At 41.8% G+C, this 15,254-nt stretch overlaps 1 protein-coding gene across 1 annotated transcript in view; it reads left to right on the top strand.

Annotated features, from left to right (window-relative positions):
- The first annotated feature begins 671 nt into the window (after nucleotides 1–671).
- The window catches only part of LOC105449672, an 18,475-nt gene continuing 3,892 nt past the window's right edge, over nucleotides 672–15,254 (top strand). The window contains exons 1-2 of the mRNA XM_011689003.1: nucleotides 672–1,038; nucleotides 1,499–3,233. Coding sequence (XP_011687305.1) covers nucleotides 672–1,038; nucleotides 1,499–3,233 — 2,102 coding nt within the window. The remainder of the gene's footprint in view (nucleotides 1,039–1,498; nucleotides 3,234–15,254) is intronic.

Below are 15,254 nucleotides of genomic sequence, written 5' to 3'. Positions count from 1 at the left end.
CGACTTTTATCGAAATAAAAATTTCTCCGTATACTTTTTAACGACGGTCACGCACTCTCTCTTTCTCAGTGGAGATTTCTATTCTGTGCAGGTGGGAGCAACGGCGGATCTCGGTGTCCCTCTCACTTCAGTGATCTGCATGAAGGGCTCCAGGTACGAACGTTTGAGCTTACAATTACATTACGTAGAACAAATTAAAGAATAAACACGTAATAAATATATAAGTTGTTTAAAGTTAATGTGCGTGTTGGAATTAAATGATATTAAATAAAATAAAAGTACTGTGGTAAAGTAAAAATAATTTTACCGCACGCTGCACAAATTTATTCTTATTTATATAAAAGAACATTAAAGAAAAATCTAGATGTATAAAAATAAATTTAGCGCTTATTTAATAAATTTAGTACTTATTAAATAAGTATGTAATAATTAATTCCTGAACGCAATATTAATTGGATTGATTTAAATAATTTTAATAAAGATATATTACGTGTGATAATTCTAAGATTCAGTAGATAATCTTACAGTTTTGCAATGCTTTCGTTATTATTATTAAAACGTTAAAGTACGTAATTATCTCCGAATATTTTGTATAATAAATTTAATACAAGCGCAAAGATCGATCGTATTAACGTTGTGATTTTCCCAATGAAAGATAGGGCCTCGTAAGAATGAGGCGGACCGATGACGGCCAGGTCGCGCGGCAGGGCCCGCCGCCCTTCCGGGTGCTGGCCGTTCCCGACAATATGTACCTGTCGCCGACGCCCCCCGTGCCGGCGCCGCCGCCCCCGCGCGCGCCCGAACCCTACAAGATCGCCCCGCCGACGTCGACGTCCTTCGGCAGAGCGCACCGTCGTTCCAGCTTCGTAATACTCGCCGAGTCCAGGCCGGCGAGTCCGGAAACCGGCGATGCCACCTTGCCGACAGGGAGGGTCTCGCCCTTCCGCGGACGCGGCTTCAAGGGGCCACCCCCTCGCTCAATGTCGAGGCCGCAGTCGCCGGAAGTTGACGGACGTCGTCGCAGAGTCGAGCGAAGAGGTGATTTAGTTATCGAGTTTTTATCGAGAACGAGTCAGATTTAATAATCTTCGTTGTAACATCGCGGAGAGCTAAGATAAAATAGAATTTCTGATATTACATTGATAAAATATTTTTATCTCAGACTGCTAAAATATTTAAAAAACATTGATTTTTAGATATATTTCACAAATTTTGTGTGATATTTCTACATCGTTGAGAAAAGCTTTATTTGTGTGAAAATTATTTATGTACTTTATGCTGAAAATTAAAATTAAATGACGTGTCGTCTTGTGATTTATATTAAAGAAAAGTTAAAGGACAAATTTATAAATAAAAATTTGCTTTGTATGTAACGTTGTATAATGCAAAATAATAATAGTAATATAAGACAAGATTATGCATAGTTTAACATAGTCATATTAGAATAAATAATCTTTTCAACTGCGGTCCTTGTTGAAACACTTGTTATGTCTTGCAGTGTCGTTGTCGCAGCAGAACAGTCCCCGAAGGAGCCTAATACCACAGCCCACTTATCGTCAGCGGTCCACCTCCTTGACGAAGGACAACGAGCGTTCGCCGTCGCCGAAGATCGGTCGCCGGGTCGACTCGAGAACGCGGCTGAATGTCGCGAATTCACATGGTCGATTGAACTTGGCCGATTCGAAGTCGCGGCTGAACGACTCGAAGACGCGTCTGAACAAGTCCGACTCCCGGAGTCGTACGAATCTGACCGAGGCCAAGACCCGCTTCATCTCCAACTCCACCAGTAATCTCATCAGTAACTCGACGACGCGCCGACAGCCGGCGACGAAAGGCTCGACGACGCGACTCTCGCCGATCCAAGGCACCCCGACGAAACCGGAGAAGACGACTACCCCTCGATCGAACGTAAGAGGGAAGGATGCCACGAGGCAGTCTCCCACGAAGGCATCGAGAACGTCGCCGCAGAAGAACAACGTCACTCGAAGGGACAATCAGAAAAAAAGCCCCAGCAAGGACCGTCTCCTCTCGCCGTCGAGGATTCCCCTGAAGAGCAAGGCGAACGTCCTGTCGAATACCGTCAGGTTCATCTCGACGTCCCAGCAGAACGGAAAGACGGAAAGGTTTGTGAAGGAAGACACGAGCGACGAGCAGACCGGTCAGCCAGTTCAGAATGGTCGATCGGAATCGAAGGAAAACGGAATGAACGGTAACTCCTCGGCCAACGGAGACGACGTGCCCGATCTTAGAGATCTTTTGAAACAGACCTCGCAGGCGGTCGGCACGTCCAGCGAACGTCTAGTGAACACCACGACGACCACGGCGGTGCAACCGCTGCATCTCGACGCGAACGCGCTTCTCGTGGAACGCAACGATGGTTCAACGACGAATCAGCAGAAGTCCGACGGTACGCTCAAGTCCTCCGTTTCTCCCGCATCCAAGGGCGAATCGCCGGTGCCTGTATCGACGTCGAACGCAGCATTGCCGGGTCAGACGTCGCCGTTTGTCGAAAATCAATCGGTCAGGACGAGTCAAGCGATTAATTCTGGTAACGATAAGAAGGACTCTCCCGTCGGCGCGGAGGGTGGCACCGGAGGACACTCGAAGAGCGGCAGTATCAGTCAATCCGTGAAGAGCGTCAGGATCAACGACGAAGTACATCAGCGTTCCACCAATCAGTCTTCTGCCAATCAGCGTTCCGGCAGGAACAGTCAGAACGCTCGCGGGAAGGTTTCGGAAGAACCGGAAGCCGCTTCGATGGCGCCGGCGGAGGTCAAGAGCGGCTCCGCGGGCGGCAAGATGACGACGAGTCGTGACGTTCCGGCGAACGACAAGATGCCCACGGTGATGGAGAACGATTCAAAGGTCAGAGCGGCCGAGGAGGCGACGAATAACGCGACGAGTAACAACGCGACGACGACGAACAGCGTGGCGAGGGGCAACAACAGTGTGAATCCCGCAGTCGGTGCAGTGAACGCAGGTGTGAACAGTGATGCTGTGGTCCGTACGAGGAACAAGAATCGCGGCAGCGACGCGTCCTTGAAGTCGTCCACCGGCGTGTCCACGGACTCGATCGAGAGCGTGAGGTCGACGGACACGGGGGTGAGCGTGAACACGGTCAGAGGGGTGTCCTCGCCGAGGGAGAAAACGGGCGTGCACACGGTGAAGCGGCCGCAGGAGATCGAGACCCTCAGCGGCAACATCGTCCGCGTCGAGCAGAACGGAGAGCCAGCGTGAGTGTTTCGATTTTATTTTATATATTTAATTATTGTATTATATATGCACGGAAATTTGTATCTCATATTCTGCCCAAAAGTATGTACATTTTTGCGAACACGAAATATGTGGAACTTTTGGGATATATTGTAAAATCATTTCGAGCGCAATAATTTCTATACTATTCTTCAAATAGAGAATGATTTTTTTACAATTTCTTAATTATTCTTACAAAATGTTTCGCGTTAAAGTAACCTTTAATCAAAGTTTAAACTTTGAATGAAAATTATAAATGCGCCTTTTAACTGCATTTCCTATTCCCATCCAAACTTTCTTTCTCCCTTCCTTCCTTCCCGTCTTTTTCTCCTTCTTACTCTACTTACGGCGTCAGTTCGTTTTGTTTGAACTGTAATTAAGCGCAATCAATGTCAGAGAGATTAATAGCACGCAGCTAAAAAAATATACATGTAATGCGTAGATGATTAATAATTCATTATACGTTAATTCATTACACGATAATTATACGTTGTCAGGCACAATGGCGTATTAAAATACGTCGCACAGAATACATATTTGCACGAATCTTTAATAAGGAAACGTGGACTGACGATTGTTGAATTTATATATCTCTCGATTTTGCACGAGTCGCGTGATACGCACTAATCGAAGTTTACACGCGTGAGTCCGTCTCGCTAATTCATCCGTTGTTTTCGCCCACGCGAATCGACGTAAAATTAAAGTCACTTGCTCCGCGGGTGCATGATCCGGGTTGCGCTTTTCGAATCAGTCGCGATCAGATCGCGAAGATGAAATTTTTGCGAATCGGAACGGCACGGCAACGGGGCATCGCTCACTATTAAGGTACCTTTTCATGCTGACGCCTGACTTATGATCAAAATTGATGCTTGGTATTCGTTAATTTTGATCATATGATCTGTTTTGATGCTAAAAATGAGCGTCAGCATGAAATTGCACCTTTAAATGATTGAAAACTTTTGTGACGCGATTGTTCTGTATATCGGAAAAGAATAGCGGCGACACAGTGGAATTCCATCGCCCTCCCGAAGCTCTTCAATTCTTAGTATTCTTACGTTAACTATCCTGACTCGATACTCGATTCTAATTTTGCACTAGGGACGTTCGAAAGCGAGCTACTTAGGTACTTGATTCCTCGAAAGTTCTTCCGAAACTTTCTCGAGAAGTACACGAGTCGAGTGTTCTCTTCTTAGACAAGTGGATAAGCTATTTTTGAACTTACGTTCCAAGCTTAGACGCTCGAACCTCAAGTTTTGTATAAGATTAGGTTTATTTATCCATCCTCGGGAAAGAGAGAGAAGAGAGAAATGATTACCAGGTTCAGCTTTCAAATTATACTCGCTTTTATTCGCCTCGCAATTGCTCGAAATTTCTTTCGATATAGATCTGAGATTGTTTTAAAGCCGTACGACATGAAATGATTAGTGTATTTCATCGCGCCGTAATAACAACTTAACAACCAGAGGTCTCTCACATTGTCGCACTACAGCTCTAGCCAGAAGCACATAAAAAGCCTTTATTAAATTACAATGTGTCCAACTCTGTATTTAATGTTCGCAAATTAAACGCTGCAATAAATCTTTGAGACATTTTATCACACTTTTGGAGAGTGTGAAAATAAGATGAGTTCACAGTTTAATGTGTTTTATGTACAAAGATAAAATTTATAACACCATCCTCTTGATTGAATGTTGCTATAATTTCTAAAAAATTTATTGCCTTTTAATACACTGAATACACAATTAAAGCCAGCCTAGTTTCGTTTGTCGCAATCTGCCGGCGTCTCTTGCTGTGACCAAGCCTATATGTCTTATCACGGCGAGTTTCTGAATGTATACACACGGTAGATCGCGTCATTCGTTGTACCGTATAGCATTGCAGTAATTTCGCGGATATCTCAAAGCAAATCGCAGGGCCGTTGCGTTACTGCGCAGTTATTTATTCAACGTACCAACGACGCATCCGAGCTCGCTTCCAGTTTAGTACCTATACTTTCTCAAGACAAACTCGCGGCTGAGCTTAATTGCAATCGCGTGATTTAGATGGTTCCGAGTGACTCCTGACGAGATAATTAATTTTGGCAGTTGGTCCGTGTGTCGGTTGATTCATCACACGCGGCCGCAAACGTGTTTCGCACGTCGTCGCGATCAATCATTCTTTCTCTTCTCGGAAAACTGGGAACCGAGCAGATCGCGCTAGATTCATAAAACTAAGCAATTTCTACGGTAATCTCGGTTACCCTAACGTTGAAATAAGTACAAAATGCAATCGAGTTAAAAAATTATATGGACCCCTCTTCCTAAACCATGAAATTGTTGTTAATATAACAATTCTAAGCGCTTTCTGCTTTTGTACTACTTTTCTGAACATTATTTATATACTAACAATATATATATATATATATATATATATATATATATATATAACGATTTCTCTTAGCGTAAGTTATTCACTCGAATGGCAGAATCTCTCGAATCGTGAAAAATCTCTCGATTCTTCTCTTTGTTCTCCTTTGAGACTTTCTCTGTATTTAGCATCATCCTTGCCCTATCGCATAAATAGCGCAAATTTCACGGTTGTTGAATCCTTTTTATAAATTATGTCGATTCTGTGTTCGCAAATATCTATTCGAGCGCCGACCCGGAGTCGGATCCGGAAAAATTAGATGCAACGTCGTTCGTTTTAAAAAAAAGTCTGGAGAGTTAGTTCCTATTGGAGGATGAATTCGGAAGTCGTTCGCGGATCGACATGATTTTATTATTGTTAGAATGGAGCGGTACCCGTGAAAAGACGTACGCGCTTCCGCGGAAAGTTTTCGCTCCGCCAGCCAAGACACGAACAGGCCGAGGAAGTTCCCTCGTCCTATCTACAGTCGCGCAAGATTCAAGAGTTCCTTCACCCCGGTTAGTTATAAACCTCCACCTTCGGTCGAAGCGGCCGAGGTGTGTCTATCGATCGTGCCGGGATTTACATCGACGAGCCACCGTGTGGGCTAGCTCAAGGGGATAATAAATTAGAATCCCCGAACCATCCTTCTTCGCCGTCATAATGGCCGCCGTTCCGAGACAGGGCGCTTTAATAAAAATACTTTCGACACCCGTCGACGCTCTCTTCGAAGTATTGCGGAATCAACATATAGTTAACGCTTTCGTTATCTCGTAATAATCACATAAATATAGTTGACTTAACTTTGAAATAGTCGAAGACGAAATTATAACGTAATCGTGTTCGATTAATTTTAAATATTAAAACAAAAATTGTGTCAACCATGAAATATATATATCTTATATTTTTATTATGCATTTATTTAACATATTTAATAATATACAAATATCTATTTAAATATTTGAATTCTTAAGCGATTTTATTAAAATTGTAAAAAAATATAAAATTCAGAAAATTTTCGAATTATCGAATATTTTATGATTCTGTGAAAATATTTGCTTTTTGTGCAGAACGCCAAACATCTTTTTTGACTGAGAGAAATTTTATTATTAAAACTCAGTTATGTTAAATCAATTCTATGATCTCGATAAGGTTTTCAAAACTTAATTTCACCCACCTTCTGAATAATCAGCTCATTTAGCTTTTCCTTCCCTCCATCTTTGAAATTAGATTTTGATGAATAATTAATGAAGCCGCGCTAGATCCGAGCCGAAGGTACGTTGCACCTCATTCATTATTTATTACATCCACACGTATTACATCCATCCAGCGTGCGTCGATCAATTACGACATCGGCGACGATCGGTTCTCCAACGTAGTCGCACGAATAAAAAGCGCCGAACCCGCGCCGCGAGTATCGCGTTGCACAATCCACCCGTTGCGGGGCGATTATTATTCCCGTAATTGCATGGAGATTAAATTCTTTCTGCGCGAGAGATTCTCGCGCCGTAATTTCGTGTGATATTATTACCGGCCACGTTACGTTCCAATGACTCACAAGCACCGCAATAGCGTGACGGTGCTGTAAGCGGTCTTACTAATGCCGTATTACGGACATAACTTAATTTCGCAAAACAAATTCCGGAAACTTTTCTCGAATAATTGCACGCGTCGATTTGAAATCTCGCTGGTTCGCGACATTTGAAACGTGCAGGTATCCTTGGAAGGAAAGGTGCGCCTTGTTATCAAAATAGTCTTCTATGCAGAGAATTTCGAATTTACAAGTCACGAATTGTACGAAGCTATGGAACTTCTCTTTCATATTTTTGAAATTTCTTTTCACGCGTACAAGAATATTTGGTTTGCTTCTGTCGTGATGCACGTTTTGAAGGAACGCGTTGCTTCGATGTGAGAGAAATATTTTTAAGTCGAAGAGAAGGGCAATTCTATGAAAGTAAATTACTTGGAATTTATTGCATTTCACGCAGCGCAGACGGGGAAACGTAGGTGAATCGACTGCATGTTTATTTATGTATTCCATTACATCTTAATTCATTTCCTTAATAATCCCGCATATTGTGTATTATACATAACACGATTTGCGCAATTTCATTCTTGCTAATTGCATTATATTTCTACAGATCGTTAATTTATCGAATTTTTCCTTTTATTTAATCAACAACGTAATAGATATTTAAAATAATATATTTTTAAAATTCATATTTTCATTTTAAACTATCTTACTATTTATAAAATAAAAGAAATGCAGAAAACATTTCTTGAAGTTATTTTAAACAATGTACTAAAAATGATACAACAAAGGAACAGATATATTTTATATCTCTGACGTTGAGAAATCTTTTTCTTTAAATAATTATTTTTCTTTTTGATAAGAAATTATAATTTCGCTTGAAGGTTTCATTAGATAAAAAAAGAATCAGGGATATAGGTATACAAAAGCCCATCCTTGTATCTAACGATTGATCTCGCACGCGAGCCAACTTACCTACGATCTCCCGTTGACTTTTGTGGAACGCTAAACCTTCTTTTTGTCACGAAGATATGTCGCGTAGAAAATGCAATACGCGATCGTTCACGGCAAAAATATGGCGTTCTATTTCTTTTATGAATGATTTCCTACGTATTTCCCTGCTACACAAGAAAAATAGAAAAATAGAAATAATCCTCCATATATCCTGTCTACATCGTCCGAATTTTCCATCATCGCGCGCGTCGCAAAGCTCATTTTTTATCGACAGTTTAATGCGTTTACGTGGTAGTTTCGTTATTCTTTTCAAAAGTTATTCACAATCAATCATATAATTTTTTTAGAAATACAGTTGTCGCTTAAAAATCAAATTTGTAAAAAATGTACTTTTTTTCTCGCGAGTGACAATCGATTAAATCTCTTCTGCAAATAAGAATCGATCATGGGACTTTTACGTGAGAGGAAGAGTGTCTCCACTTAATGTTATACGTTGTATAAGAAGAATTGCTTTCATAAAAGTCAGATTATACCTGAAGAAAAATGGAACTAATTTGAGGTAGTAAGAATTAAGGTGCAGAACCAACTTATCGGAGAGTGATTCGTCTAATTGAGAATCGCGGGGTAAACCGCTGACCACGAATTTGCACACTAATGGCATAATAGCCAGCCGCTAGATACTAAATCTAACTGGTAATTCACAGCGATACCTGAGCGATTAAATTACTGCTCGTGGCAATTTTTATTCACTCTCTGTAATACGCTCGTGCACAAATCGTTCCAAAGAATGTTTTCTGAAGCTTGCAAAAGAACTTAAATAAACTTATACTTTCAACAAAGATAGAAGATAATAGTAGGGCATTAGAGGTTACCTGTAATATTATTTAAATTAATAATTACGAAATATTTACATCGAACAGTTATATATTTTAATTTTTATTCAATCTTATGTTCGACATTAATATCTGTTTTTATATGTTTTTTCTATACTATTATTACTTCTGTATATAAATAAAAAATAATATGTAGTTATTATAATATTACAATAAAATGTCCTATAAAATATAATCTTATTGGCAAAAATATTACATTCAGTACGTTTGGTTTATAAATATTTTATTCTCGTGTTTTATTTATGTAACAAGTAAGTCCGTAAAGCGCACTCAAGAAAAACGCATCTTGAGTATCTTGTACGATCAAGACCCGAGACGAGTTCATCCTCACGCGAATTGTACAAAGTACGTGCCTCGGTGGCTTTTTCGTGCTCGCGCGCGGATCCTTTTCTTTTCCTCAGCGAGCGCGACAATCGGTGAATTAGGGGAAGTGCCCTCACGCGGGGCGGGCTTGGAGTGTCGTGGTGGCTATAAAGAGAAACGAGAGCACACAGGCGGAGCGAGTGAAATACGGGTGGTGGCGCGGGTCGACCTTGGCCGCACGCGACGCGACGCGACGCGACGCGCCGCGCCGCGACGCCTCGCCGGTCACTTGCCACGTTACGTCGATTTTCGGTCATGCTGCCCTCCCTCCCTCCCTCCCATAGCACGTGAGAGCGATTTGTTCGTCGCGATAGTAATCCGTGTCGTTCCGTTCGGATCTGGCAGGGACCACCCATCCGGAAGTGACAGGCGAGTCTTTGATCGAGGCACCGATCGATCGATCCGTTTAGTCACCATCCTTTCCTACGACGTACAGCATACCTATGTCCAAGATAATTTCTCTGTTTCGTACAAGGAAAGACTCGATCGAGACTGACGGTGTTAAATAACCGCATAGGCGGGATTAATGGATTCGAAAGAATGCGGCGAGGCAGCACGTGCTCTCGCATCACGCGATAATCCGATTTAGTTGGCCGAACCGCATCCGTTGAGTCATACGCGATGTTAGAGAATAATCAGGCACAACTACCTTTTTTTTAAATATGTATCTGAATGTAGATATTTATGGAAATGTGTATAACGGCGGATGTATAACGGTAGATTGATTAGTGTGCTATTAAATTCTTCATTCAAATACACTTCGTGAGTCTCTGATTTTGGCATAAAAAATATGCGAGAAAAAATCTGTCCTAAAATCCTAATTTTAACTAAGAGGCACGACAAGGAACATATTTTTAATATAATCCGACAGGTTCCATTTGTCCGACTGTCGCACATCGACTTTTCTACTAAAATCATGATCGTGTAATTTTTGCAAGACAGATGCAATGAGCTTTTTTATTTTGTTTAAAAAACTAAAGATTTTGCAGTATATATCATTTCTTTTTATTACTAATGTATTTATTATACAGTTCTTTATAATCGCATTCACGTCTAATTACCTTGCCCTTAGGTAGACCACTTAATTCCAATATACGATCGCACGTGCCTCGCGCTCGCCTTATTAACGCACGCTTGCATTTTTTTTTTTATGTAAACTAGCAGCCCATTTCCCACAATTCGACATAATTGAGCCGCTGATCCACGATAACGCGCGGGAAATACCGTTCACGGTATACATACGCCGTGCAGCGCGAGAATATTAGAGACGGGAGAGTGCGTTATTAAAGATCGAGCGAAACAAATTTCAATGTTATTTGCATATAGCGTTATGCATTCACCTTCTTCGAATCCCTCGTTCTCTCGTTTACCTTTGCTCCTTTCCAGTTTAGAGCTTAATCGCTCCCGCAGGTTAGGCTAATTGCGCTCCTCGTTATTCTCGTGACCAACAACGGAACGTATGTCAGAAGGGCGAATCGATTTGCGATGTTAATCGATACGGGGAGCAGTTTTTAAAATCTTTCACGCTGCGCGGGTCACGAAGCGAGCCGCAATACAAGCAGAGCACTCAACGGTGCCGTCGCATTTGCATGTTGCGTGGCTTTATTTGCGTTTAAAACTTGACAATTGCGTAAGAAGATTGATATACGTGCTCGAGCGAGATAAACTTGCGCGCTCTCTCTCTCTCTCTCCCGCATGAATTGAATATTTCAGTTTTCAATTTCGTTCTCGCGTGTCCCCACCCTGGCGGCCACATCGCTTTCGCATCTGCGGGCATCGATTACGTTAATATTAATCGATAAAAAAAAACTATTTTTAATCCGTAGACGGCGTCGCGCGAGCTATAAATAAACGGGGTCCCGCACGCATTTTTATTTGCATGCCGCGGCAGTTAGGAGCACGGAATTGCAGGCGGTTTGCATTATTAATTCGTTTTCATTAATAATCTGAGAATATTGTCGGTGAGAAACGAGTAGATTGTATTACTGATAATATATGCTTTCGCGTTACGGGATTGAACATATCGATATACTTGTGTATACTACTTCTTATTCTTACGTTATTATTAATTCGTATCTTTCCGTGGGATCGTAAAATGAAAAGTTTCGTCTAATAACATGTTAAGAAAAATTTATTTCCAACTTAACGCATATTTATTAACGCGAGCGATTTTAATAGCGATGAAAAGTCCTCTCGTGTTTGTGTTTCCAAGCGCGATACATTATTGAAAAATATGCTCGAAAATTTGCGAACAAGCGTATAACGCGTTTTATTAGTAACGATCTTCCGTGCCTGTTCATTTATTAATTTTGCTCATCACGCAGCCATTGCAATTCAAATGTATACACCTTTTATGGGATGCAGCAGAATTTATAATTCAGATATTTTTATCAATTTTTGCTAAATTGAAAAAATATCGGATTCATTTTAATTTGTTCGTGAAATAGTAAAATGTTAATTCAATAATGTTTATTCAATAAAAAAAAACAATTTCGTTCGTGATGAAAGTTTTCTGATTAATGTTGCTCGTTTTTCGAGATACTAATAGGGTCAGTCATGCGTGTCGTAATCACCATTCAATCACTCGCCCTTCGCGTCTGTTTCGTGAACTTCGTGCGTAAAGAAATTTCAGGGGTTGTTCCCGTTACATTTATGCGGCACGGCACGTAGCGGCGTTTTACAAGGCAACGCGACAAGCGGTTGTAGGTTCACTATTACGACAGTTATTAGAATTTGTGCGAATGATAATGCTGCGCTCGTGCGACACGAAACAATCTCGTCGCCGTGGATTTAAAGTACTACATTCATTTTGTTCGCGAGTCCGAGTCTATCTTTTAGGAAAAAAAAAAGCAACGACTCGCATGCAATCTGATAGCAAATGCAATATTAAATCCTTTTTACCATATCTTCCACATTTCTCCCGGATGTTTTGTTTCAAATTTTTTATTTATATTTCATATTTAATGCTGCAACTGACATATATGTGTATTGTTCTCTGATTCAAAGAATTTCCAGGAATATTAATCTTACAAGTCGTACAATTAAATGTTTTAACATTGGAATTGGGATTTATAAAAAATCGCGATCTTTGATGTTCGAGATCCACAGGCTAAAGAGAAATTCAGCGATGAAGAAAACGAGAAAACAAAAGTGGCGAGAATTAGCGCGCATTATTCCGGGAACACAATGAGCGCGTTGTTGCGGCAACGCGCGCGCGAGATCGATCCGACCGATTAATCAAATTAACGGAGAGCGCACGTTGGGCAATGCCGCTATAGTTAAAAGCAGTTTCGTTCGTGTAACGCGCATCTCTGGAGATCGGCCGGAAGTCTGCGAAAAAAGACGCTCTGATTCCCAAGATAATTCCCCGCGCGCCGGCTTTTTCTGCGGGATCCTCCGCTCTCGTTAGTGGCGCAATTACCGGGGAAAGTGTTCGGCGCGGCACAAAATTACTCACATCGAAGTAGATCGCGGTATTTGCGCTTTAATGACACCGCATTTTGCGCGAACTTTCCGCCGCTTTTGCCGACCGCCCCCGCCCGCCACCGCCGGTCCCGGCCGCCCTGCCTCTTTAATCAGCGGCACAAATGGTGGATACGAACTTTCAGACACGTGCAACTTTTAATGGTTTTGTGTCGAGCGTGTCGTGAATCACGATTCCAGCGCCGCGTAATCGTCCGACCGGCGCGGGCGCGGCGTGTTTTTAGATGCCATCCAGGATTAATCCTTTTTAGGGCGGATAAATTTTGGAGTCACTCGTTGGAGGAGAGCGCGACAGTTTATTTTGACGCAACGATGTGGGCGACGAGGACTTTTTGAACTTAATTCCTTGAAAATGCAGGAATATGTAAAAGAGAAAGTGAAAGATAATAAATATACAACAAAGTTCCTATGTTAATAATAGATTTCAATAATAAGTAAATAAAATACTTATAATTATATGAAGAAGAATAAGTTCATGTTATTAAAAAATCAAATTATAAATATACAGTAGTAAATGTATAAACTGTAAAAAAACGCGCTTTTTTTGAACTGCAATACTGTTTTTTGCCTATTGTATATTTTACTGCTTGATTATCATGGGAATGAGTCGATGAAACAGACTTCTTCGAATAAATAATAAAATATCCTACAATCTCCTTAAAAATGGATTCTTTTAAGTCCTCATAAAAATTTTTTCGTGAAAATATATTTAACTGACGGAGCACAGTTTATCAGCGCACGCGGAATGTCGTTCTTCGCATAATTTTCTCATCGCGTAATAGCACAATATCGCTTGTCGCAAATCGACGACAAAGTTGGTTGTTAATATTTTACTGTTTACCAGTTTACGGTCGCGGTTTACTAATGCTCGCGGCAGTCGACAAGAAATCGTGTTCCTCGAAAAAATAAATTTTCTTTTCTCAGACTTAAAAGTATTAAAAATTGAATTTTACGGCACAATAATATAAAATAAATGGTGTAAAATAAAAAATTAAAAACATATAAAATAAGCAAATAATTTAGAATAATGTAGATCAAGTAATAATAAAAAATGTATATATATTACTATAGTAAACCCGTAATATTAAATCTTGGTTTCGAAATTTCTCCTCAGAAAATCCTTTTTCAAATATTTTTAATATGTCAATTTTCTACTATTAATAGATATATATATATTCAGAAAATATAATTTTTCACATTTTTCATCGCCGAAGGTAAATATTGTCGTCATCATATAGGATTCTTCCAACTTTGTACGCGCGAACGAGTGTGATCTTAATTCTAAAATAAGCTCGCAATCAATCCAGCAGCAACCGCCCTCCTTTCGATCAGCGAAAGTGCTCGCTCCCGCTCAAGGGTTAAGGTGACGACGAATTACAAGCGGTGGCTTTAATGCCGTGCAGCCACCGGCTGGGCCGACACGCGCGCGCGTCGCGCGACGTACGTTACGCGCGCCGAGTCGGGGAGAAAATCGGCCGCGGCCGCCTTGAAAACCGGCCGGTTAAGGTAAAGAACTTCGTGTCGCGCGTATCGATTTCGCGGTCAGCCAGTCGGCCAGCTCGCGGGGTGGGAACGCGAAGGGGAGGGTGAAAATCTTCGCGTGACCGGTCGCACGGTCGGCCTCGCGCCCTCGCCCTCGTCTTGCCGCCCTCGTCGTCCTGCCGCGACTGCGGCACCCGCAATCACTGACCGAAGTCACCAGAGACCGGCCGCCCGGTGATGGCTGCTCGTTGACTTACGGAAAACCGCCGTCGCGATCCCGTTTCCGCCCTCATCAATCCATCGCGATCGTCCTCGTGCTCGATCTCTCCGGGCCCGAACTCTCGGGCGGCTTTACTTCGCGCCGATGTTCCTGCTCGTCCCCCCGCGGGTCTGCCGTCGGCGTGCCTATCGCGACTTCGAGATCGGCATCATCGACGTTCCCCGATCGCCCACGAAGTTTCCGGAAGGTGGTTCTCCAATCTTCGAAGGTGTTGCGAGTAGGTAAGGGCTTTCCCCGATTGCGATTGCGTGCGCGGACGGTCCGGGATGGGACCTGCGCGGCTCCGCGGGTGCATCACCGCGGCTTTGGTATGCGTGAGGATTTTGTGTTGCGATTATTGCCTCGTGCGAGGAATCCTCCGATCTTCGTCGCTCGGTGGCTTCTTAGCCCTCTTCGCGGGTGGGAAATCTGAGTCACGAAACGCGTTTCGCTAGCAAATAAGAGAATTTGCACTTTTAAACGTATATTTATGCACGATAACTTATAATTGTTTTTCTACACTGTGAAAAAAAATTACTTAAAACAAATAAATATGTTTCGGGTACTCCTCAAAAAAATAATTTCTTGAAGCAAGTAAAATGTTTTTGTTTTAAGTAATTTGTTTTCTCAGTGCAGACACTTTTACTTAAAA

Source organism: Wasmannia auropunctata, unplaced genomic scaffold (assembly GCF_000956235.1).
Source record: "Wasmannia auropunctata unplaced genomic scaffold, wasmannia.A_1.0 LD336074.1, whole genome shotgun sequence".
Taxonomy (NCBI): domain Eukaryota; kingdom Metazoa; phylum Arthropoda; class Insecta; order Hymenoptera; family Formicidae; genus Wasmannia; species Wasmannia auropunctata.
Note: the sequence above shows the minus strand (reverse complement) of the source record. Positions and strands in the feature narration are given on the sequence as shown.